The sequence below is a fragment of the Ranitomeya imitator genome, chromosome 6 (assembly GCF_032444005.1).
Source record: "Ranitomeya imitator isolate aRanImi1 chromosome 6, aRanImi1.pri, whole genome shotgun sequence".
In the NCBI taxonomy this organism is placed as follows: Eukaryota; Metazoa; Chordata; class Amphibia; order Anura; family Dendrobatidae; genus Ranitomeya; species Ranitomeya imitator.
In genome coordinates this window covers 171,533,090-171,556,212 of record NC_091287.1, presented here as the reverse complement: position 1 = coordinate 171,556,212, position 23,123 = coordinate 171,533,090, and the positions used below count along the sequence as shown (strand labels likewise).

General features: G+C 45.2%; 1 protein-coding gene across 5 annotated transcripts in view; it reads right to left on the bottom strand.

Moving 5' to 3' along the window:
- The window catches only part of PDE1C (phosphodiesterase 1C), a 1,560,705-nt gene that overhangs the window by 84,106 nt on the left and 1,453,476 nt on the right, over positions 1-23,123 (bottom strand). For all 5 annotated transcript variants that reach the window (XM_069730297.1, XM_069730300.1, XM_069730298.1 and 2 more), the window contains one exon: positions 22,063-22,353. In XM_069730297.1, the coding sequence (XP_069586398.1) occupies positions 22,063-22,353 (291 nt within the window). The remainder of the gene's footprint in view (positions 1-22,062; positions 22,354-23,123) is intronic.

Here is a 23,123-nt window from a genome sequence, read left to right as displayed (position 1 = left end):
TATTTATATTATGTAGCATTAGATTATGACTCTGTGGAATTGTGTGACATTTTTTCATTTGATGCACCTGTGAGTTTAGATATTCTTGGTATGTACTGTACTCTGTATTTAGGATAGAACTTATTGTTCCAGGTGCTGATATATTTGATGGTATTATATATTGATATAATCATTACTTTGTGGTAGCTATTATTACCTAAAGCTATAAAGGCTTTTGTTTGTACTGAGGACATGACTCTGTAGTGGCAGCTTTTTGTATTGTTTTTCTCCGTTTGTCTGTATTTATGTTATTAATAAAGTTTACTATTTTATCCCTTATTTGGCATATGCTTCCGTGGTTTGTAGGAGTATATATATTGGAAGTGCCTTGGTTAGGCCTATATATTTTGGGTTATAGGTATATAGTAAATAAGCAGCAGCAGACAGTTATGGAGCTTTGGGAGGGATGCAGTGGGAGCTATGTACGCACATACAGTGCCTGCAGGCCTTGCACTGATGTGGATATGCAGTGCCCTGTCTACCTAGCGCTGCAATCTTGGGACCCACGAATTAGCCCTAAAAAGGACTGTTGGTTTCTCAGGAGTTGGGGATTTAACAGTTGCAAACCTACACTAACTATTAAAACCATGATTCTGACCCTATCTCGACAGCAGCTCTCCCTACTCTTGCTGAATCCAGGGCTGAATGCGACGAGCAGGGCGGCACCAGGTCCCTTATACTCGGGATGATGCTGTGCGGCCAAGCCAATCACTGCTTGACCACAACAAAGATGGCTGCGGCGTTTCATGGACTGGCAGACAATCCCTGCAGCGTGATTGTCTTTCTACAGTAAGGTCCACAAAAAATGCTGGGTGGAGACACCAGTTACCGCTGAGTAATCCCGGAAATGCTCGGTGCTCGCCGAGTACACCGAGTACACTGATACTCGGGCGAGTAATGAGTAGTGGCGAGCACGTTCGCTCATCACTAATGCTAAATCCAAACATGGTATTGGTGACAGACACGGCAGGGTGATAGAAAAATCCTTAATATCACATATAAGAATGTGGTTGCCACTAGAAGCAGCTCTACCACGAGTAGTGATAGCAGCAACTGTATTGGAAAAAGTAGTACCAGAAGTTAGTTGCAGTTGGCTTCCTTGCAATGTCTGGCAGTATGAAGTATACAATGCCTTGAAAAAGCATTCATACTCTATGAAATTTTCCACATTTTTTATTACATTTACAAGCTTAAATGTATGTTATTGGGATTTAATGTGATATAACAACACAAAGTAGCAAGTATTTGTGAAACATAAAAAGAATGATACATAGTTTTCTAAATATGTTAAAGATAAATCTGAAAACTTTGCTGTGCATTTGTATTGAGCCCCTGAGTCAATACTTTGTAAGACCACCTCTGTTAGGAGATGAGTTCCCACCGCTGAACAGGGGGAATCTCGAGCCGTGTCTGTTGCGGTCTCCCATTCTGCATCGGCCGCAGTGGAGCCTGCTCAGCGGAGACATCGGTCCAAGCGTCTCATTGAATCTGATACTGTGAAAAGGGTTACTGCTGCCTCTCCAGGCTCTGCTATTGTACCCTGCACTGGTCTGCGACGAGCAGGCTTTTCTGGGACTAAGTCCTGCTTTGCACACACTGAGCATGCCCAGGGTAAGATCTCTCAGTGGAGGTCTAGGGTCACATGCTCAGGTACGGCAGCAACTTCCATTGGTCCTCCAGGAAGGCCCTGTACCTGAACAAGTTCTGTGGCAGCCTTCCATTGGTCCTTCTAGGAAGGTCCTGAAGTTGCAGCAGCTATAAAAGGTTCTCATGAACACACGGCCATGCGCTAGTATCAAATATGTACGAGCTCAGCGCCAGTGTGTTTGTGTGTGTGGTCAGGGACCTGGCTGAAATAAGCCCCTAGAATGCTGGCACCTCCGGCGAGGAGTTTTTGTGTGTATGCAGTCAGAGACCTGGCTGAATTAAGCCCCTAGAATGCTGGCACCTCCGGCGAAGAGTTTCTCATGAGTGAATTCAGGGCTGGCTAATAGCCATTAGAATTCCAGCTCACCTGGAGAGGAGCAGCGTGTTTGGTTGGGACTGCATGACCACTGTCGGCTCTACTCAGCAGCTGTGTTCCCTCTGAGGTCTCTTTACTACGGGCTCTGTGAAGTAACAGAGTTTGTTTATACTAATTAACTTCACCGCCTTACTTAGCAGCAGGTTCTTTCCTGCACGGTGGATCCCAGGTTGCGAATGCACTTATCTCATCTTATTATTATTATTATTATTATTATTATTATACTGTACATTTTTATAGCGCCATTTATTCCATGGCGCTTTACATGTGAACGGGGAAAATATAGACACGTACAATAAACATGAGTAAAACAAGGCACACACAAGTACAGGAGGAGAGAGGACCCTGCCCGCGAGGGCTCACAGTCTACAGGGGATGGGTGAGGATACATTAGGTGAGGGTAGAGCTGGTCATGCGGCGGTTCAGTAGACTGGGGATCACTGCAGGTTGTAGGCTTGTCGGAAGAGGTGGGTCTTCAGGTTCTTTTTGAAGGTCTCCGTGGTAGGCAAGAGCCTGATGTGTTGGGGTAGAGAGTTCCAGAGTATAGGGGCCACACTCACGTCTACTCAGACTTGACTGTGTGGAAGACATGGTGGTGGTGGTGGCTAAGTGACTGGAGGCATTATCCGCTATCCAACCAACAACCATGTCACACTGTTCTGGCTTCAACAGTGGAGTGCTGCAGTCCCCTAGAAACTGGGACAGGAAGGTCGAGCAAAAATATGTGGGTCTTTGTTGTGGCCCACCTTCACCTTGGCCACGGCATCTGCATGCACCATCAGCTGTTATGATACGGTGGTCTAGGAGCAACATGGAACGAGCTCTGAAGGAAGTGGTAACTGTACTGACCACAGTCCCTAAGCTCAACACAACACTAGAAGTAGCCGTGGAATGCTCCTAACTCTCCCTAGGCATCTCGTCACAGCCTAAGAGCTAACTACCTCTAAAGATAGAAGCAGGAAAGCTATCTTACCTCAGAGAAAATCCCCAAAGGATAGATTAGCCACAAATAATGACTGTGAGTAGAGAGAGAAAAAACATACACAGAATGAAACCAGGATGAGCACAGGAGGCCAGTCTAACTAAATAGATAGGACAGGATGGAATACTGTGCGGTCAGTATAAAACACTACAAAAATTCACGCAGAGTTTACAAAAAATCTCCACACCTGACTAAAGGTGTGGAGGGCAAATCTGCCTCCCAGAGCTTCCAGCAAGACAGAATTAATTCACACTGATAAGCTGGACAAACATAGAAAGCACAGAATGGATAAGTCCACAATCTATGGACAGAAAAGGGCAAGCAAAAACTTAGCTTAGCTGAACTGGTCAGGATAACAGGGAACTCCAAAGAGATGTGAATCCAACCAGGAACCATTTGCACGTGGCACTGGCTGAAGATAGAGCGAGACTTAAATAGCCGAGCAGAAGAGATGATAAGTGGAGGCAGCTGATGACAGCTAACTCCAAGGAGCAGCCATACCACTAGAAACCACAAGAGGGAGCCCAAGAGCAGAACTCACAAAAGTGCCACTTACAACCACCGGAGGGAGCCCAAGAGGCGAATTCACAACAGCACCCCCCCTTGAGGAGGGGTCACCGAACCCTCACCAGAGCCTCCAGGCCGATCAGCACGAACCAAGTGAAAAGCACGAACCAAATCGGTGGCATGGACATCGGAGGCAACAACCCAAGAATTATCCTCCTGGCCATAACCCTTCCACTTGACAAGATACTGAAGCCTCTGCCTCGAAAAACGAGAATCCAAAATCTTCTCAACCTCATATTCCAACTCTCCCTCAACCAACACCGGGGCAGGAGGGTCAACCGAGGGAACAACGGGCACCACATATCTCCGCAACAAAGATCTATGGAAAATATTATGAATGGCAAAAGAGGCAGGAAGAGCCAAACGAAAAGACACCGGATTAATAATTTCAGAAATTTTATAAGGACCAATAAACCGAGGCTTAAACTTAGGAGAAGAAACCTTCATAGGAACATGACGAGAAGACAACCAAACCAAATCCCCCACACGGAGCCGGGGACCAACACACCGACGGCGGTTGGCAAAACGTTGAGCCCTTTCCTGAGACAACGTCAAATTGTCCACCACATGAGTCCTAATCTGCTGCAGCCTGTCCACCACAGAATCAACACCAGGACAATCAGAAGGCTCAACCTGCCCAGAAGAAAAACGAGGATGAAAACCAAAATTACAAATGAAAGGTGAAACCAAAGTAGCCGAACTAGCCCGATTATTAAGGGCAAACTCGGCCAACGGCAAGAAAGACACCCAATCATCCTGATCAGCAGACACAAAGCATCTCAAATAGGTCTCCAAAGTCTGATTAGTTCGCTCAGTTTGGCCATTAGTCTGAGGATGAAACGCCGAAGAAAAAGACAAATCAATGCCCATCCTAGCAGAAAAGGCCCGCCAAAATCTAGAGACAAACTGAGAACCTCTGTCAGACACAATATTCTCCGGAATGCCATGCAAACGAACCACATGCTGAAAAAATAATGGAACCAGATCTGAGGAGGAAGGCAACTTAGGCAAAGGTACCAGATGGACCATTTTAGAGAACCGGTCACAAACAACCCAGATAACAGACATCTTCTTGGAAACAGGAAGATCCGAAATAAAATCCAAGGAAATATGCGTTCAGGGCCTCTCAGGGACCGGCAAAGGCAAAAGCAACCCACTAGCGTGGGAACAGCAAGGCTTGGCCCGGGCACAAGTCCCACAGGACTGCACAAAAGCACGCACATCGCATGACAAGGAAGGCCACCAAAAGGACCTAGCAACCAAATCTCTGGTACCAAAAATCCCAACCAACACTGAACAATGAACCTCAGAAATTACCTTACTTGTCCATCTATGAGGAACAAACAGCTTCCCCACTGGACAGCGGTCAGGCCTATCAGCCTGAAATTCCTGAAGCACCTGCCGCAAATCAGGGGAGATAGCAGAAAGAATCACCCCCTCCTTAAGAATGCCAACCGGCTCAAGGACTCCAGGAGAATCAGGCGAAAAACTCCTAGAGAGGGCATCAGCCTTACCATTCTTAGATCCCGGAAGATACGAGACCAAAAAATCAAAACGGGAGAAAAACAGGGACCATTGAGCCTGTCTAGGATTCAGCCGCTTGGCCGACTCGAGGTAAATCAGATTCTTATAATCGGTCAGGACCACAACACGGTGTTTAGCTCCCTCAAGCCAATGTCGCCACTCCTCAAACGCCCACTTCATAGCCAACAACTCCCGATTGCCGACATCATAATTGTGTTCCGCAGGCGAAAACTTTCTGGAAAAAAAAGCACACGGTTTCATCAAAGAACCATCAGACTCCCTCTGAGACAAAACGGCCCCTGCCCCAATCTCAGAAGCGTCGACCTCAACCTGAAAAGGAAGAGAAACATCCGGTTGATGCAACACAGGGGCAGAAGTAAATCGGCGTTTAAGTTCCTGAAAGGCCTCAACAGCCTCAGAGGACCAATTCGTCACATCAGCGCCTTTCTTCGTCAAATCAGTAAGGGGCTTAACCACACTGGAAAAGATGGCAATGAAACGGCGATAGAAATTAGCAAAACCCAAAAATTTTTGAAGACCCTTCACAGATGTGGGTTGGATCCAGTCATGAATAGCTTGGACCTTAACAGGATCCATTTCTATAGACGACGGAGAAAAAATAAAACCCAAAAAAGAGACCTTCTGAACTCCGAATAGGCACTTAGACCCCTTCACAAATAAAGCATTATCACAAAGGATCTGGAACACCATCCTGACCTGCTTCACATGAGACTCCCAATCATCGGAAAAAATCAAAATATCATCAAAATATACGACCATGAATTTATCAAGATAATTGCGGAAAATATCATGCATGAAAGACTGGAACACAGATGGAGCATTAGAGAGCCCGAATGGCATCACAAGGTATTCAAAATGGCCTTCGGGCGTATTAACTGAAGTTTTCCATTCGTCACCCTGTTTAATACGAACAAGATTATATGCCCCTCGGAGGTCAATCTTAGTAAACCAACCAGCCCACTTAATCTGAGCAAACAAATCAGTAAGCAAAGGCAAGGGGTATTGGAATTTGACCGTGATCTTATTAAGAAGACGATAATCAATACAGGGTCTCAAGGAGCCATCCTTCTTAGCAACAAAAAAGGAACCCGCTCCCAATGGTGACGAAGAGGGCCGAATATGCCCTTTCTCCAAAGATTCCTTAACATAGCTCCGCATGGCGGCATGCTCTGGCACAGACAGATTGAAAAGTCGGCCTTTAGGGAACTTACAACCAGGAATCAAGTTAATAGCACAATCACAGTCCCTGTGCGGAGGAAGGGAACTGGACTTGGGCTCATCAAATACATCCTGGAAATCCGACAAAAACTCAGGGACCTCAGAAGAGGGGGAAGAGGAAATTGACATCAAAGGAACGTCACTATGTACTCCTCGACAACCCCAACTAGTCACCGACATAGTTTTCCAATCCAGCACCGATTATGTTCCTGTAACCATGGAAATCCCAGTACAACAACATCATGCAGGTTATGCAACACCAGAAAACGGCAATCTTCCTGATGTGCAGGAGCCATGTACATAGTCATCTCTGTCCAGTACTGAGGTTTATCCTTGGCCAAGGGTGTAGCATCAATGCCCCTCAAAGGAATAGGGCTCTGCAAAGGCTGCAAGGAAAAACCACAGCGCCTGGCGAATTCTAAGTCCATTAAGTTCAGGGCAGCGCCTGAATCCACAAATGCCATGACAGAAATGGACGACAATGAGCAAATCAGGGTCACAGATAAGAGAAATTTAGGCTGTATAGTACTAATGGTAACAGACCTAGCGACTCACTTAGTACGCTTAGGGCAATCAGAGATAACATGAGCCGAATCACCACAGTAAAAACACAGCCTATTCTGACGTCTGAATTCCTGCCGTTCTATTCTAGTCAAAATCCTATCACATTGCATAGGTTCAGGACTTTGCTCAGAGGATACTGCCATATGGTGCACAGCTTTGCGCTTGCACAGACGCCGATCAATCTGAATGGCTAGAGACATAGATTCGCTCAAACCGGCAGGCGTAGGAAAGTCTGCCGCTTCCTGACCTTGACACAAGGCCAACAGGGTTTTTTCCGCATGATCCACAGAATTAGGTTTGTCATACAATAATCCGAGCGCTTGAAAAAATGCATCTACATTCAATAATGCCGGATCCCCTGTTTCAAGAGAAAAAGCCCAGTCCTGAGGGTCACCACGCAGCAAGGATATGATGATTTTTACTTGCTGAATGGGATCACCAGAAGAACGGGGTTTCAAAGCAAAAAACAATTTGCAGTTATTTTTAAAGTTCAAAAACTTGGATCTGTCCCCAAAAAACAAATCAGGAGTAGGAATTCTGGGCTCTAAAGCCGGAGTCTGGACAACATAGTCCTGGATACTCTGTACTCTTGCAGCAAGTTGATCCACACGAGAAAACAAACCCTGAACATCCATGCCAAAGCATATATCCTGAACCACCCAGATATCAAGAGGAAAAGAAAAAAAAAAAAGACAAACTGGAGCACAGAAAAAAAAAATGGTTCAGAACTTTCTTTTCCTTCTTTTGAGATGCATTTAATTCATTTTTGGCCACTTGTACTGTTATGATACGGTGGTCTAGGAGCAACATGGAACGAGCTCTGAAGGAAGTGGTAACTGTACTGACCGCAGTCCCTAAGCTCAACACAACACTAGAAGTAGCCGTGGAATGCTCCTAACTCTCTCTAGGCATCTCGTCACAGCCTAAGAGCTAACTACCCCTAAAGATAGAAGCAGGAAAGCTATCTTGCCTCAGAGAAAATCCCCAAAGGATAGATTAGCCCCCACAAATAATGACTGTGAGTGTAGAGGGAAAAGACATACACAGAATGAAACCAGGATGAGCACAGGAGGCCAGTCTAACTAAATAGATAGGACAGGATGGAATACTGTGCGGTCAGTATAAAACACTACAAAAATCCACGCAGAGTTTACAAAAAACCTCCACACCTGACTAAAGGTGTGGAGGGCAAATCTGCCTCCCAGAGCTTCCAGCAAGGCAGAATTAATTCACACTGATAAGCTGGACAAACATAGAAAGCACAGAATGGATAAGTCCACAATCTATGGACAGAAAAGGGCAAGCAAAAACTTAGCTTAGCTGAACTGGTCAGGATAACAGGGAACTCCAAAGAGATGTGAATCCAACCAGGAACCATTTACAAGTGGCACTGGCTGAAGATAGAGCCAGACTTAAATAGCCGAGCAGAAGAGTCGATAAGTGGAGGCAGCTGATGACAGCTAACTCCAAGGAGCAGCCATACCACTAGAAACCACAAGAGGGAGCCCAAGAGCAGAACTCACAAAAGTGCCATTTACAACCACCGGAGGGAGCCCAAGAGCGGAATTCACAACAATCAGCATCACGTCCACTTCCCTGTCCATTGCCCATTTTAAATGGACTACTACACTATTTCAAAAGCTCAACACAAATGTATATATTTGGAGCTAAATGATATCTGCTCAGTATGCCTGCAAAGCTACAAGTTTTCAAACACAAATACCAGGCCTCAGTCTGACATAACAGACTGTATTACATTTTGGGGGGCTTTTTGGTGAATTTAAAACGCCCAAAAAAGAGTAGCATATGGCTAGCACACTGAACTATGCTACGTATGCTTGCTGAAATACGATTTTTCTAAACCAGGTACAACAGAACTCAGCCTGACATAACAGACTGTATTACCTTTTTTTAAGGTTTTGTATAATTTAAAAAAAAAAAAAGAATAAGGCTAGCAGACAGAACTATGAAACGTATGCCTGTCAAGCTACGATTTTCCCACCACAGATAAAACAGGCCTCAGTTTGAAGTAACAGACTGTCTTACATTTTTGGGGGGTTTTGTAGAATTTTTTTAAATGCAAAATATTGCTGTATATAAATAGAGTAACAGACAGCAAAAACAGTGGAAAACGACCTAAAATGCCCAAATTCTCAGCACGCAGATATATGAGGCCTGTCACGGAAATACCACACTGCCAAATATGTAGCCTGTATTTTTTTAAATGCGAAATAGTGCTGTATATAAGTAGAGTAACAGACTGGAAAAAACTGGACTAATGGCCTAAAATGCCCAAACTTGGAGCATGCAGATATATGAGGCCTGCCACTGAAATACCACATTGCCAAATATGTGGACTTTATTTTTTAAATGCAAAATAGTGCTGTATATAAGTAGAGTCACACACAGCAAAAACAGTGGAAAACTGGACTAAAAGGCCCAAACTTGGAGCACGCAGATATATGAGGCCTATCACAGAAATACCACACTGCCAAATATGTGGCCTGTATTTTTTTAAATGCAAAATAGTGCTGTATATAACTAGAGTAAGAGACAGCAAAAACAGTGGAAAACCAGCCTAAAATGCCCAAACTTGGAGCACGCAGATATATGAGGGCTGTCACGGAAATACCACACTGCCAAATATGTGGCCTGTAGTTTTCTTAAAGGCAAAATAGTGCTGTATATTTGTAGAATGACAGGCACCAAAACAGTGGAAAACTGCCCTAAAATGCCCAAACTTGGAGCACGCAGATATATGAGGCCTTTTTTGTTTTTTTGGTGAATTTAAAACCCCCCAAAAAAGAGTGGCACAAGGCTACCACACAGAACTATGCTACTGCGGAAATTAGATTTTTCAAAAACAGATACACCAGGACTCAGTCTGACTTAACAGACTGTATTAATGTGTTTTTTGCTTTTTGGTGAATGTAAACAAAAAAAATTTGACCAAGGCTAGCACACAGAACTATGCTACGTATGCCTGCGGAAATACAATTTTTCAAAAAACGAAACATCAGCCCTAAGCCTGACATAACAGGCTGTATTAATTTTGGGGGTTTTTTTGGGGTGAATTTATAAAAAAAAAAAAATTAGTAGAACAAGGCTAGCACACACAACTATGCTATGTATGCCTGACAAACTATGATTTTGAAACAGATGCACCAGGACTCCATCTGACATAACAGACTGTATATTTTTTTGGGGGGGTGAATTTTTTGAAAAAAGAAAATGAAAAAATGAAAACTGCAACTAGGTATACAGGTCCTTCTCAAAAAATTAGCATATAGTGTTAAATTTCATTATTTACCATAATGTAATGATTACAATTAAACTTTCATATATTATAGATTCATTATCCACCAACTGAAATTTGTCAGGTCTTTTATTGTTTTAATACTGATGATTTTGGCATACAACTCCTGATAACCCAAAAAACCTGTCTCAATAAATTAGCATATTTCACCCATCCAATCAAATAAAAGTGTTTTTTAATAACAAACAAAAAAACCAACAAATAATAATGTTCAGTTATGCAGTCAATACTTGGTCGGGAATCCTTTGGCAGAAATGACTGCTTCAATGCGGCGTGGCATGGAGGCAATCAGCCTGTGACACTGCTGAGATGTTATGGAGGCCCAGGATGCTTCAATAGCGGCCTTAAGCTCATCCAGAGTGTTGGGTCTTGCGTCTCTCAACTTTGTCTTCACAATATCCCACAGATTCTCTATGGGGTTCAGGTCAGGAGAGTTGGCAGGCCAATTGAGCACAGTAATACCATGGTCAGTAAACCATTTACCAGTGGTTTTGGCACTGTGAGCAGGTGCCAGGTCGTGCTGAAAAATGAAATCTTCATCTCCATAAAGCATTTCAGCCGATGGAAGCATGAAGTGCTCCAAAATCTCCTGATAGCTAGCTGCATTGACCCTGCCCTTGATGAAACACAGTGGACCAACACCAGCAGCTGACATGGCACCCCACACCATCACTGACTGTGGGTACTTAACACTGGGCTTCAGGCATTTTGGCATTTCCTTCTCCCCAGTCTTCCTCCAGACTCTGGCACCTTGATTTCCAAATGACATGCAAAATTTGCTTTCATCAGAAAAAAGTACTTGGGACCACTTAGCAAGAGTCCAGTGCTGCTTCTCTGTAGCTCAAAAGTGGCTTTACCTGGGGAATGCGGCACCTGTAGCCCATTTCCTGCACACGCCTGTGCACGGTGGCTCTGGATGTTTCCACACCAGACTCAGTCCACTGCTTCCTCAGGTTCCCCAAGGTCTGGAATCGGTCCTTCTCCACAATCTTCCTCAGGGTCCGGTCTCCTCTTCTCGTTGTACAGCATTTTCTGCCACATTGTTTCCTTCCAACAGACTTACCATTGAGGTGCCGTGATACAGCACTCTGGGAACAGCCTATTTGTTGAGAAATTTCTTTCTGGGTCTTACCCTCTTGCTTGAGGGTGTCAATGATGGCCTTCTTGACATCTGTCAGGTCGCTAGTCTTACCCATGATGGGGGTTTTGAGTAATGAACCAGGCAGGGAGTTTATAAAAGCCTCAGGTATCTTTTGCATGTGTTTAGAGTTAATTAGTTGATTCAGAAGATTAGGGTAATAGGTCGTTTAGAGAACCTTTTCTTGATATGCTAATTTATTGAGACAGGTTTTTTGGGTTATCAGGAGTTGTATGCCAAAATCATCAGTATTAAGGTACCGTCACACATAGCGACGCTGCAGCGATACCGACAACGATCCGGATCGCTGCAGCGTCGCTGTTTGGTCGCTGGAGAGCTGTCACACAGACAGCTCTCCAGCGACCAACGATCCCGAGGTCCCCGGTAACCAGGGTAAACATCGGGTAACTAAGCGCAGGGCCGCGCTTAGTAACCCGATGTTTACCCTGGTTACCATCCTAAAAAGTAAAAAAACAAACGCTACATACTTACCTACCGCTGTCTGTCCTCGGCGCTCTGCTTCTCTGGTCTGGCTGTGAGCGCCGGGCAGCCAGAAAGCAGAGCGGTGACGTCACCGCTCTGCTTTCCGGCTGACCGACGCTCACAGCCAGAGCAGGAGGAGAGCAGAGCACAGCGCTGGAGGACAGACGGCTGTAGGTAAGTATGTACTGTTTGTTTTTTTACTTTTAGGATGGTAACCAGGGTAAACATCGGGTTACTAAGCGCGGCCCTGCGCTTAGTTACCCGATGTTTACCCTGGTTACCAGCAAAGACATCGCTGAATCGGTGTCACACACGCCGATTCAGCGATGTCTACGGGGAGTCCAGCGACGAAATAAAGTTCTGGACTTTCTTCCCCGACCAGCGATCTCCCAGCAGGGGCCTGATCGCTGCTGCCTGTCACACTGGACGATATCGCTAGCGAGGACGCTGCAACGTCACGGATCGCTAGCGATATCGTCTAGTGTGACAGTACCTTAAAAACAATAAAAGACCTGACAAATTTCAGTTGGTGGATAATGAATCTATAATATATGAAAGTTTAATTGTAATCATTACATTATGGTAAATAATGAAATTTAACACTATATGCTAATTTTTTGAGAAGGACCTGTATAGTAAATCAGCAGCAGCAGACAGTTATGGAGCTTTGGGAGGGATGCAGTGGGAGCTATGTACGTACATACAGTGTCTGCAGGCCTTGCACTGATGTGGATATGCAGTGCCCTGTCTACCTAGCGCTGCAATCTTGGGACCCACGAATTAGCCCTAAAAAGGACTGTTGGTTTCTCAGGAGTTGGGGATTTAACAGTTGCAAACCTACACTAACTATTAAAACCACGATTCTGACCCTATCTCGACAGCAGCTCTCCCTACTCTTGCTGAATCCAGGGCTGAATGCGACGAGCAGGGCGGCACCAGGTCCCTTATACTTAGGATGATGCTGTGCGGCCAAGCCAATCACTGCTTGACCACAACAAAGATGGCTGCGGCGTTTCATGGCCTGGCAGACAATCCCTGCAGCGTGATTGGCTTTCTACAGTAAGGTCCACAAAAAATGCTGGGTGGAGACACCAGTTACCGCTGAGTAATCCCGGAAATGCTCGGTGCTCGCCGAGTACACCGAGTACACTGATACTCGGGTGAGTAATGAGTAGTGGCAAGCATGTTCATTCATCACTAATGCTAAATCCAAACATGGTATTGGTCACAGACACGGCAGGGTGATAGAAAAATCCTTAATATCACATATAAGAATGTGGTTGCCACTAGAAGCAGCTCTACCACCAGTAGTGATAGCAGCAACTGTATTGGAAAAAGTAGTACCAGAAGTTAGTTGCAGCTGGCTTCCTTGCAATGTCTGGCAGTACGAAGTATACAATGCCTTGAAAAAGCATTCATACTCTAGGAAATTTTCCACATTTTTTATTACAGCTACAAGCTTAAATGTATGTTATTGAGATTTTATGTGCTATAACAACACAAAGTAGCAAGTATTTGTGAAACATAAAAAGAATGATACATAGTTTTCTAAATATGTTAAAGATAAATCTGAAAACTTTGCTGTGCATTTGTATTCAGCCCCTGAGTCAATACTTTGTAAGAACACCTCTGATAGGAGACGAGTTCCCACCGCTGAACAGGGGGAATCTCGAGCCGTGTCTGTTGCGGTCTCCCATTCTGCTAGGATCACATGCTCAGGTACGGCAGCAACTTCCATTGGTCCTCCAGGAAGGCCCTGTACCTGAACAAGTTCTGTGGCAGCCTTCCATTGGTCCTTCTAGGAAGGTGCTGAAGTTGCAGCAGCTATAAAAGGTTCTCATGACCGCACGGCCATGCGCTAGTATCAAATATGTACGAGCTCAGCACCAGTGTGGTCATGTGTGTGGTCAGGGACCCAGCTGAAATAAGCCCCTAGAATGCTGGCACCTCCGGCGAGGAGTTTTTGTGTGTATGCAGTCAGAGACCCGGCTGAATTAAGCACCTAGAATGCTGGCACCTCCGGCGAGGAGTTTCTCATGAGTGAATTCAGGGCTGGCTAATAGCCATTAGAATTCCAGCTCACCTGGAGAGGAGCAGCGTGTTTGGTTGGGACTGCATGACCACTGTCGGCTCTACTCAGCAGCTGTGTTCCCTCTGAGGTCTCTTTACTACGGGCTCTGTGAAGTAACAGAGGTTGTTTATACTAATTAACTTCACCGCCTTACTTAGCAGCAGGTTCTTTCCTGCACGGTGGATCCCAGGTTGCGAATGCACCTATCTCATCTTATTATTATTATTATACATTTTTATAGCGCCATTTATTCCATGGCGCTTTACATGTGAACGGGGAAAATATAGACACGTACAATAAACATGAGTAAAACAAGGCACACACAAGTACAGGAGGAGAGAGGACCCTGCCCGCGAGGGCTCACAGTCTACAGGGGATGGGTGAGGATACATTAAGTGAGGGTGGAGCTGGTCATGCGGCGGTTCAGTAGACTGGGGATCACTGCAGGTTGTAGGCTTGTCGGAAGAGGTGGGTCTTCAGGTTCTTTTTGAAGGTTTCCGTGGTAGGCAAGAGCCTGATGTGTTGGGGTAGAGAGTTCCAGAGTATAGGGGAAGCACGGGAGAAGTATTTTATGGCCTGGTTACGTGGAGTGATCCTCTTTCCGCTGGCTGCTTGGAATGGAGTGTTCTGAGTTCCGGTTCGGATGGATCAAGATTATTTGTTTCCTTCTGTTCTGGGATTTTATTTGCTCCTGGTGAGCCATGAAATAGCCGTAAATGCCGAGAACTGGCAGTGCCATACAGCTGGCTCCCCTGCACTGGTGATGAGATCGGTCGTGCCTGCAGATATCATCCAGGTTGAAGGTCGCTTGTGGAGGCCCGGGAGTTCTGTGTTCCACAGGTACAAGGCTTCTAGTTGCCGGGCAGCCCCCAAAAGCATGTGCTTGCTCCCCTCTGGCTGGCATACGCCCTATCTAATAAATATATTCGGTGCGTTCCGCCAACCCTAACAACCTCTCTCTGCAATTACTGCAGCAAATGCTTTGGGGTATATTTCTACTCATATTGTGCATCTAAAGGCTAAAATGTTTGCTCATTAGTCTTTGCAAACTAGCTCCAGCTAAGTGGGATTGAATGGACAGCATCTGTCAACAGCAATTTTCAAGTCTTGCCACAGATTCTCAATGGGATTTAGGTCTCGACTTTGACTAGGTCACTCATACGCATGAAAATGCTTTGCTCTAATCTATTCCTTTGTAGCTCTGGCAGGCTGTATGATTGGGGTTGTTGTTCTGCTGGAAGGCGAACCTATGCAGCAATCTCATGTATTTTGCAGCCTCTAACAGATTTTCCTCTAGAATTTCACTGCAGTTAACGCTACCTATGTTCCATCAACTCTTAACAACTTTCCTTTCCCTGCTGAAGAAAAATATCCCCACGGTATGATGCTGCCACCATGTTTGACTTTGGGCATGATGTTACCAGAGTGATGCGCAGTGTTAGGCTTCCTCCACACATAGCATTTTGCATTTGGCCACAAAAATTCTAATTTGGTCTTATCTGACCAGAGCAACTTCTTCTACATACTAGTGTGGAACCCCTGGGGTCCAGTCACCACAGAGTACTGCATCTCAGTCAGAGGTGTGGTATTCTGCTCTCAGGTAAGGAGGAGTCACTGCACAGAACCCTACACCAGCATCCAACACTAGACACTTCAGTCAGGGCACCTGGGCGTACCTTTAGGGAGGATGGCTTCATCCCAGGCTGGAGGGGGTATATAGGTAGAGGGTGTGGGTGGAGTCAGGGAGTCTGCAAAGGGAGAAGAGAGGAGAGCAACATGACAGTGATAGGAAGCTGTAAGATCAAGACAGAAAGGAGTTCCCAAAGAGAAGGAACTGAAGGACAGCAAAGCTGAAGAAAGAAGAGAAGGAAGGGGTCCTAGAGGCATGGGTAGTGAGAAGTCCACCCGTGGGGCGTAGTTAGGTGGAGGGACCAAGTCGCAGTCAGGGAACTGGCCCCACTCTAGTGGAGAAACTAAGGACTCAGCTAGATAACCGGAGGATGTGGCTTTTGCAAGAAGCACAGCCACATCGGCACACATTCACTGAAAAGGCAGTGGATAGGATTCAGGGGGACTTAGAGCTCACCACCCAACAAGATCCATCACTGCTGGCTTGGGACACTGTGTGGCAGGCACAGGGCAGGAGAGATGAAGCCAGCGCAGAGAGATGGCCAGGCAAGGACATAAGAAAGAGGATTTTGGAAAGTGTACCCAAATTGCTTGTGACCTGGCTGGATCACAAACCCAGAGGACACAGCACCCCAGCTGGGGCAACTAAGAAGTGTGAGTAAACCATTGGAAACTGCACCCTGCTGTGTCCTCACACTTATTTACTGCGCTATTCACCCTGCACCACATTTCCCATCAGCATCTTCATCTTTTACAACCTAAGCGCCCTGGGACTAAAGCTCTGCCTGTGTAGAACTGTACCAACTCTGCTGCATCATTGTCAGCCCCAACGGTCCCTTCAAGTGTCGGCTAACATCACCTTTATTGCCGAATACCACAGTTGGTGTCACAAACATTTCCATTTATTCCCCTTTTGTTTCCACATCCCCTTTTGTTGGACGCTCAGGGCCACGGACCGTGTCACTGATGCCGTGACACATCCCCTTTAAGAACTGTGCTGACCCGGTACCGAGTAACCCACGGCCCTGGCAGGCGGTCCACTAGCTAGGTCACATACATGGCAAACTGCACCTTTTCCATTAAGGCCAGATTTGTGGACTAGGGTTGAGCGAAACGGATCGGACAAATTAAAAAATCGCCAACTTTTGGCAAAGTCGGGCTTCATGAAACCCGACCCGATCCTACTGTGAGATCGGCCATGAGGTCAGCGATCTTCGCACCAAAGTCGCGTTTCGTATGATGCTTTCAGCGCCATTTTTCAGCCAATCAAGGAGGACGCAGAGTGTGGGCAGCGTGATGACATAGGTCTCGGTCCCCACCATCTTAGAGAAGGGCATGACAGTGATTGGCTTGCTTTCTGCAGCATCACAGGGGCTTTAAAGGGGTGAGCATGCCGGCCGCTATCTTACTTCTGCCGATCGTAGCATAGGGAGAGGTTGCCGCAGCTTCATCAGAAGAAGAGATATAGTTAGGGAGGGAAGATTAAGCCCCGAAACTCCTTGTGCTGTAGCGATTTCCACTGTCCAACAACACCATTTGTTTGCAGGGACAGTGGAGGCTATATTTTTGTGCATCAGCTCTGTAGCTTATTAGACTGCCTTATAAGGCTCCCTGATAGCTGCATTGCTGTTTGCACGCCGCTGTGCAAACCAACTGCTTTTTTAAAAGCAAAAATCCTGTTGCCCCTTTCTGCACAGTTATCTTGTTTATTTGTCCACACTTTTGTGTGCAGCAGTCCTTTTTATTGCTGCCATACTTTTCCTGAGATCATTGTAGGGAGATTGAAATTGTACTACAGTCCTTGTATTTTTTCATATATCTTCCAGCCACTTTCTGCCATTGCATCGATTCAAAGTGACAGGAGACCGCATTTGTCCAGTATGGTTACGAACTACTTTTCCTCCCTTATCGATGTTCTCCCTCACAGGTCATTCCCCTTTGATTACTGGGCATCTAAAATAGACACCTGGCCTGAATTGGCAGAATATGCATTACAGGAGCTCGCTTGCCCTGCTTCTAGTGCGCTATCAGAAAGAGTCTTCAGTGCTGCTGGTTCAATACTGACCAAAAAAAGGACACGTCTGGCTACCCAGAATGTTGATGATCTAACCTTCATTAAAATGAACCAATCATGGATTTCAAATTATTTTGCCCCACCTTCTCCTGCTGACACGTAGCTTGCCTGAAAAATGTCTTTCTTTTGGCCTCCTCTTACTGACTTCTCCAATTCCGCCATTTGCAGCTGCTGAATGTCCACCATAGGCCATTTTTATACCTCCCTAAATGGGCTGTCTCCCCACACAGGGCCGTGGTTACCACCTGGCGCAAGCACCTGTGCGAGTGCCGTTTGCCTGGACAGGAGTGTGCGCCCACTCTTGGGCGACGGCACTGGCACATGGTCCCTCATATTACAATGAAGTGTCTCTGACGGTGGTGGTGCACAACCAACATCAGACACACCATCGTAATATGAGGGGCCCTGTGCCAGTACCACCGCCCACGAGAGAGTGTTCCCCCCCAGCTCGAACACTGCTCTACCCCTTGCAATACTTACCTCTCCCTGCTCCACCACTTTGTAGTCTGTTCTGTTAAATCCTTCAATGGCACTGCCAATACAAATTTGTTAAAATGATAGATGATAGTTAAAATATACAGGGGCCCTGGCCTCCATTTAGACCAGTTAATACTTTGCGCCTACTACCACTGTCTGCTACTCAGCAGAGGAGCCCACCCCAGTACCTAGCTATGCTGCCTGTTTAGTCCTGTTACCAATTTCGAACAGCTTTTAGCCTACTTTTGTATTTGGGCCTGCTAACCTTGTCTGCGCCACTCATTACAGTTGTCCTCCACTGAACAAAGCTAGGCCGCCTGTTTAATCCTGTTACCAGTTTTGAACTGCATTTAGCCTACTTTTGTATTTGGGCCTACTAACTGTGTCTGCGCCACTCATTACAGTTGTCCTCCACTGAACAAAGCAATGCCGCCTGTTTAGTGCTGTTACCAATTTTGAGCTGCATTTAGCCTACTTTTTTATTGAGGGCCTACAAACTGTTTCTGCACCACTCATTACAGTTGTCCTCCACTGAACAAAGCAATGCCGCCTGTTTAGTCCTGTTTCCAATTTTGAACTGCATTTAGCCTACTTTTTTTTTGTGGGCCTACAAACTGTGTCTGCGCCACTCATTACAGTTCTCCTCCACTGAACAAAGCAATGCCGCCTGTTTAGTCCTGTTACCAATTTTGAACTGCATTTAGCCTACATTTTTATTGTGGGCCTACAAACTGTGTCTGTGCTACTCATTACAGTTGTCCTCCACTGAACAAAGCAATGCCGCCTGTTTAGTCCTGTTACCAATTTTGAACTGCATTTAGCCTACTTTTTTATTGTGGGCCTTCAAACTGTGTCTGCGCCACTCATTACAGTTGCCCTGCACTCAACAAAGCTATACTGCCTGTTTAGTCCTGTTACCAATTTTGAACTGCATTTAGCCTACTTTATTATTTGGGCCTATATCTGTGTTTCCTCCTCATCCTGCCCATAGCCCAGCCACTGCTAGATGAGTCTGCTGGTACATTGACCCAGACCACTACATTCCCCTTGCACTCTACACAGCCAGAATCTGACCCTGCTGAAAGTCAGGTTCCCCTTCCCGCATACTGTACCACCTTACACGGGGACAAAGAGGAAGGTGCAGATGAAAGTGCAGGTTCCTTCATCAGGTAGGGGGCATCACTGGCACAGGGCCCCTCATAGTACGCAAAAGTGTCTCTGGCAGTGGGAGGCGCCACCCGCCATCAAATACACCACCATACTATGAGGGGCCCTGTGCCAGTGCCAAGTGCCAATGAGTGGGCCCCCCTGCTTGCTCAGGATCACAGCCCTTGCAAAGTTGAAATACTTACCTCTCCCTGCTCCACCGCCGTGACGTATTCCGCGTTTCCTGGGCCCACGAAAATCTTGAGCCAACCCTACCCCCCCACAACTTTAGCCAAATGACCCCCTGTTTTCTATGAATAACTATTATTATAAAGTAAATTAAGATTAACAAGCTTAAGAAATAAGAATTGATGTTTTCTGCATTAAAATGGGCACTGTAGGTGTTTTCCTGTCCTCCACTCACTGCCGACTTTGATTCCCCCTTGACTTGCATTGGGTTTCGTGTTTCGGTCGGCCCCCGACTTTTCGCAATAATCGACCGAATTCACCCGACCCGACTTTTGAGAAAGTCGGGTTTCGCGAAACCCGACTCGATCCTAAAAAAGTAAAAGTCGCTGAACTCTACTGCAGAGTGTTGTTAAATATGCTGTTGGTTACACCTGGTTGCCATCTGTTTTTCCCCCATTTCCATTAGAGTCTAAAACATGTTCAGTTGACTCCATAGGGAATTCACAGTTTTCTACACAAATTTTCCAGGCAACTATTTATAATTATGTGATTCATGCAAATGTACTCTCAGCAAATTTGAAGTTCAGAACATCCGGTCGTCTCCAATAATAAAGCCTCTTTCTTATTATTAAACTGACTCCATAGCCTTCATTTTTTTAAAAATATTTCTATGTGTGAATAACACATCGCAATTCATTCTACTATTTAAGGATAACTGATTTTGGTTTGCTTCATAATTATATTACAAAGTTACACATTTTGTTTTTAAATGGTCAATACAAACAAAGTTCAATTTCAGCTGCTTCTGATCTGATCATTACTTCTTCCTATAAAATCTGGCTAGACTTTCTGTGCCTTCTCACTGAAAGCTTTGCTTGCTAGCTCCTTGGAGAAGCTGTGCTGAATTGAAGTTTATTGTTGCTACTGGAAATTGTTGCTTTCTGTTATCCCAGTTTTGTCTTTGTGTCTTGTTTGCCTTGTATTTCTGTCCCATGCTTCATAGGGTATGGGAGGGGACAGATTACAGTAAGGTCTGAGACTAGGGCCTTTCTACCTTCAAGAGTAACCTTGGGACAGGGATAGCTAGGGTCTCAGCTCCAGGGATAGTTTGAGGCCCCACTTCCTTACCGAAGAACGTCACAGCGTGACACCTGCATAGGAAAGATTTTTATTCACAGAAATCTACTGCACGTGGCTATATATTTTGGCCCATTTCAATTGAAAGCATTTTCGTCAGTATTTAGAGGTCAAAATCGGAAGTGGAACATGACCAGAGACAATCTTGGAGAAAATCCTGATCTAAATAATGTTTTGTGAAAATGTAATTACAGGAGATACAGCATATTAGAAAAAGCTACATATTTACATGTACCGTTGACTCATACAACATAAAGTTATAGGCCCGATTTACATAGATTAGTATTTGGGATGCCTGTTTTATTGAAGTTTGATCTGAAATATTATGTGCCAAATTCACTAAGAGGCGCACATCTCTTAATGAATTTGGCAAATCTTTTAGCTGCCACTCATTGCTGCATGAAATGTACACCAAACATGGAATTGATTGCATTTCCGTTGTAATTTGTGCTATTTTTCAAAAAGTTGTCAAAGCTGGCCATGACTTGCATAAAAATGCCAAAAGTCACAATAATTTTGCACAATTACTAGTTGCACAAAAATTTGGTGACATTCCTGTGGTTTTATGCTTTGTGAGACAGTGACTGGTATAACATGTGAGGGTCACTGTGTGTTGCCCCCAGGATGCGCACAGAGGCGTATTGAGGCCATGGGAGTACATTGCAGTCACAGGCATAGCTGTGATTGCACTGCAGAATAAAAGTCAGTTTAAGTCTTGCACAAGCTATTTGTCCAGGAGAGATTTAAGAAAACCTGCTGGGCTATTATTTTCGACATGGAGTACAGGATGGTAGTGGGGCAGCCCTTTTCCTTCCTAGCCTGGTTTTCCATGTGGCTGATGACCACAGATTCCAGTTACAAATGCTGCAGTGAAGTGTTTGGTGGTGTCAGGGTTAGAGTCGGTGTCAGTTTGATGTTTGCAGGAGTACAGAGCAGAGGGCTCTGCAGAGCTCCACCTGTGGGAGGCAACACAGGCAAGTGGAGCCAAACAGCCAAGGAAGCTGAGAGGCCTGGCACCCACAGCTTACACAGTGGTGCAATTGCCACGGCTACTGGTCGTGGAGGTGGACTGGCGTGTTTATTGGCTGCAATCCAAAGGATGTAATTCCCGGCTGCAATCTGGAGGATATTGTGTGTTGTTCATTTTATGTGAGCTGAACATTAAAGAGATGTTTAGTTTTGAATTTTGCTGGGTCACTGCCTCATCACTGCATAGGGTGCTACCGCTGCACTACAGCTTGAAAACTGACTTAACCTGCATAATAAATTTGCTCTGTAAACTCTCATATAGTGCACATTAATTATTTCTACTTGAAAATTATCGGAATTTTACATTGACAGTTTTTTGTTTTGTAGTTTCTTCAGTGGAGTTAAAGACGATAAACTTATCTCACAGATACTTATGTTACACCAATAAATGGCCATTCAAACAAGAAGAAGCTAAGATAAGTCACCTTAACTCACCATTTTGCACTTGCTGTTTTCCATCACTTTCACCAGACTTCTCTTTCTTACTTTGACTTTGTCCTGAGGAATCATCTCGTCTGTTTACATTTGGTAATCGAGTCCCATTAATATTTCCCTGACTAGATTCAGTGTGTTTGCCATCACTGGAGATTGTTTCTTTATTTGCCTCATGTTTGGATTGTGAGGATTTTTCGTTTTCACTTTTTTCTTCTCTCTCATCACTCTTTTTCTCGTCCTTTTCCTGCAGCTTGTTTTCTTCTGCATCTCTCTTTGCTCTTTCTTCTGCATCTAGAAAGAATAAAAATGTATCAACTAAAAGGGAATTTGTCAGTAGGATCATCCCTCCTAAGGCTTCTTTCACACTTCCGTCTTTTGCTGTCCGTCACAAAGCGTCGTTCTGTGCAAAAAACGCATCCTGCAAAGTTGCCCACAGGATGTGTTCTTTTGCCCATAGACTTGTATTGCCGACGGATCGCGACATATGGCCATACGTCGCATCCGTCGTGCACTGGATGCATCATGTTTTGGTGGACCGTCGTATCGAAAAAACATTCAAGGGAACGATTGTACGTCGGATCCTGCAATTCTTACCGCGCATGCGCGGCCGGAACTCCGCCCTCTCCTCCCCAGGACTTTAGAATGGGCAGCGGATGCGTTGAAAAACTGCATCAGCTGCCCACGTTGTGCCGAATTTTCACAACGTCCATCGGTACATCGCGCCGACGCTTTGTGACGGCCCCATACCGACGGAAGTGTGAAAGAAGCCTTAGCTGTCCATATGAGCATGTAGGTCATAGGAAGCTAAATAAAATGATACCTTGATATCCGCGATCCAATGTCTTATTCCAGAGAAATTTATGATTTTTTTATATGTGAATGAGCATTCCAGGCCATGTACCAGACAGTGATCTGTATAAAAATCTGCCTGCAGAGATTATTTTACATAAATGGTGGCGTTATCAGGGTAATGTAATGACTGCTCTCTGCTCTGCTGATCTCACTGCAGAGCTGTGTGTAATTGCAACTAACACACCTGCAAGTTCCTCTTAATGCTTCAA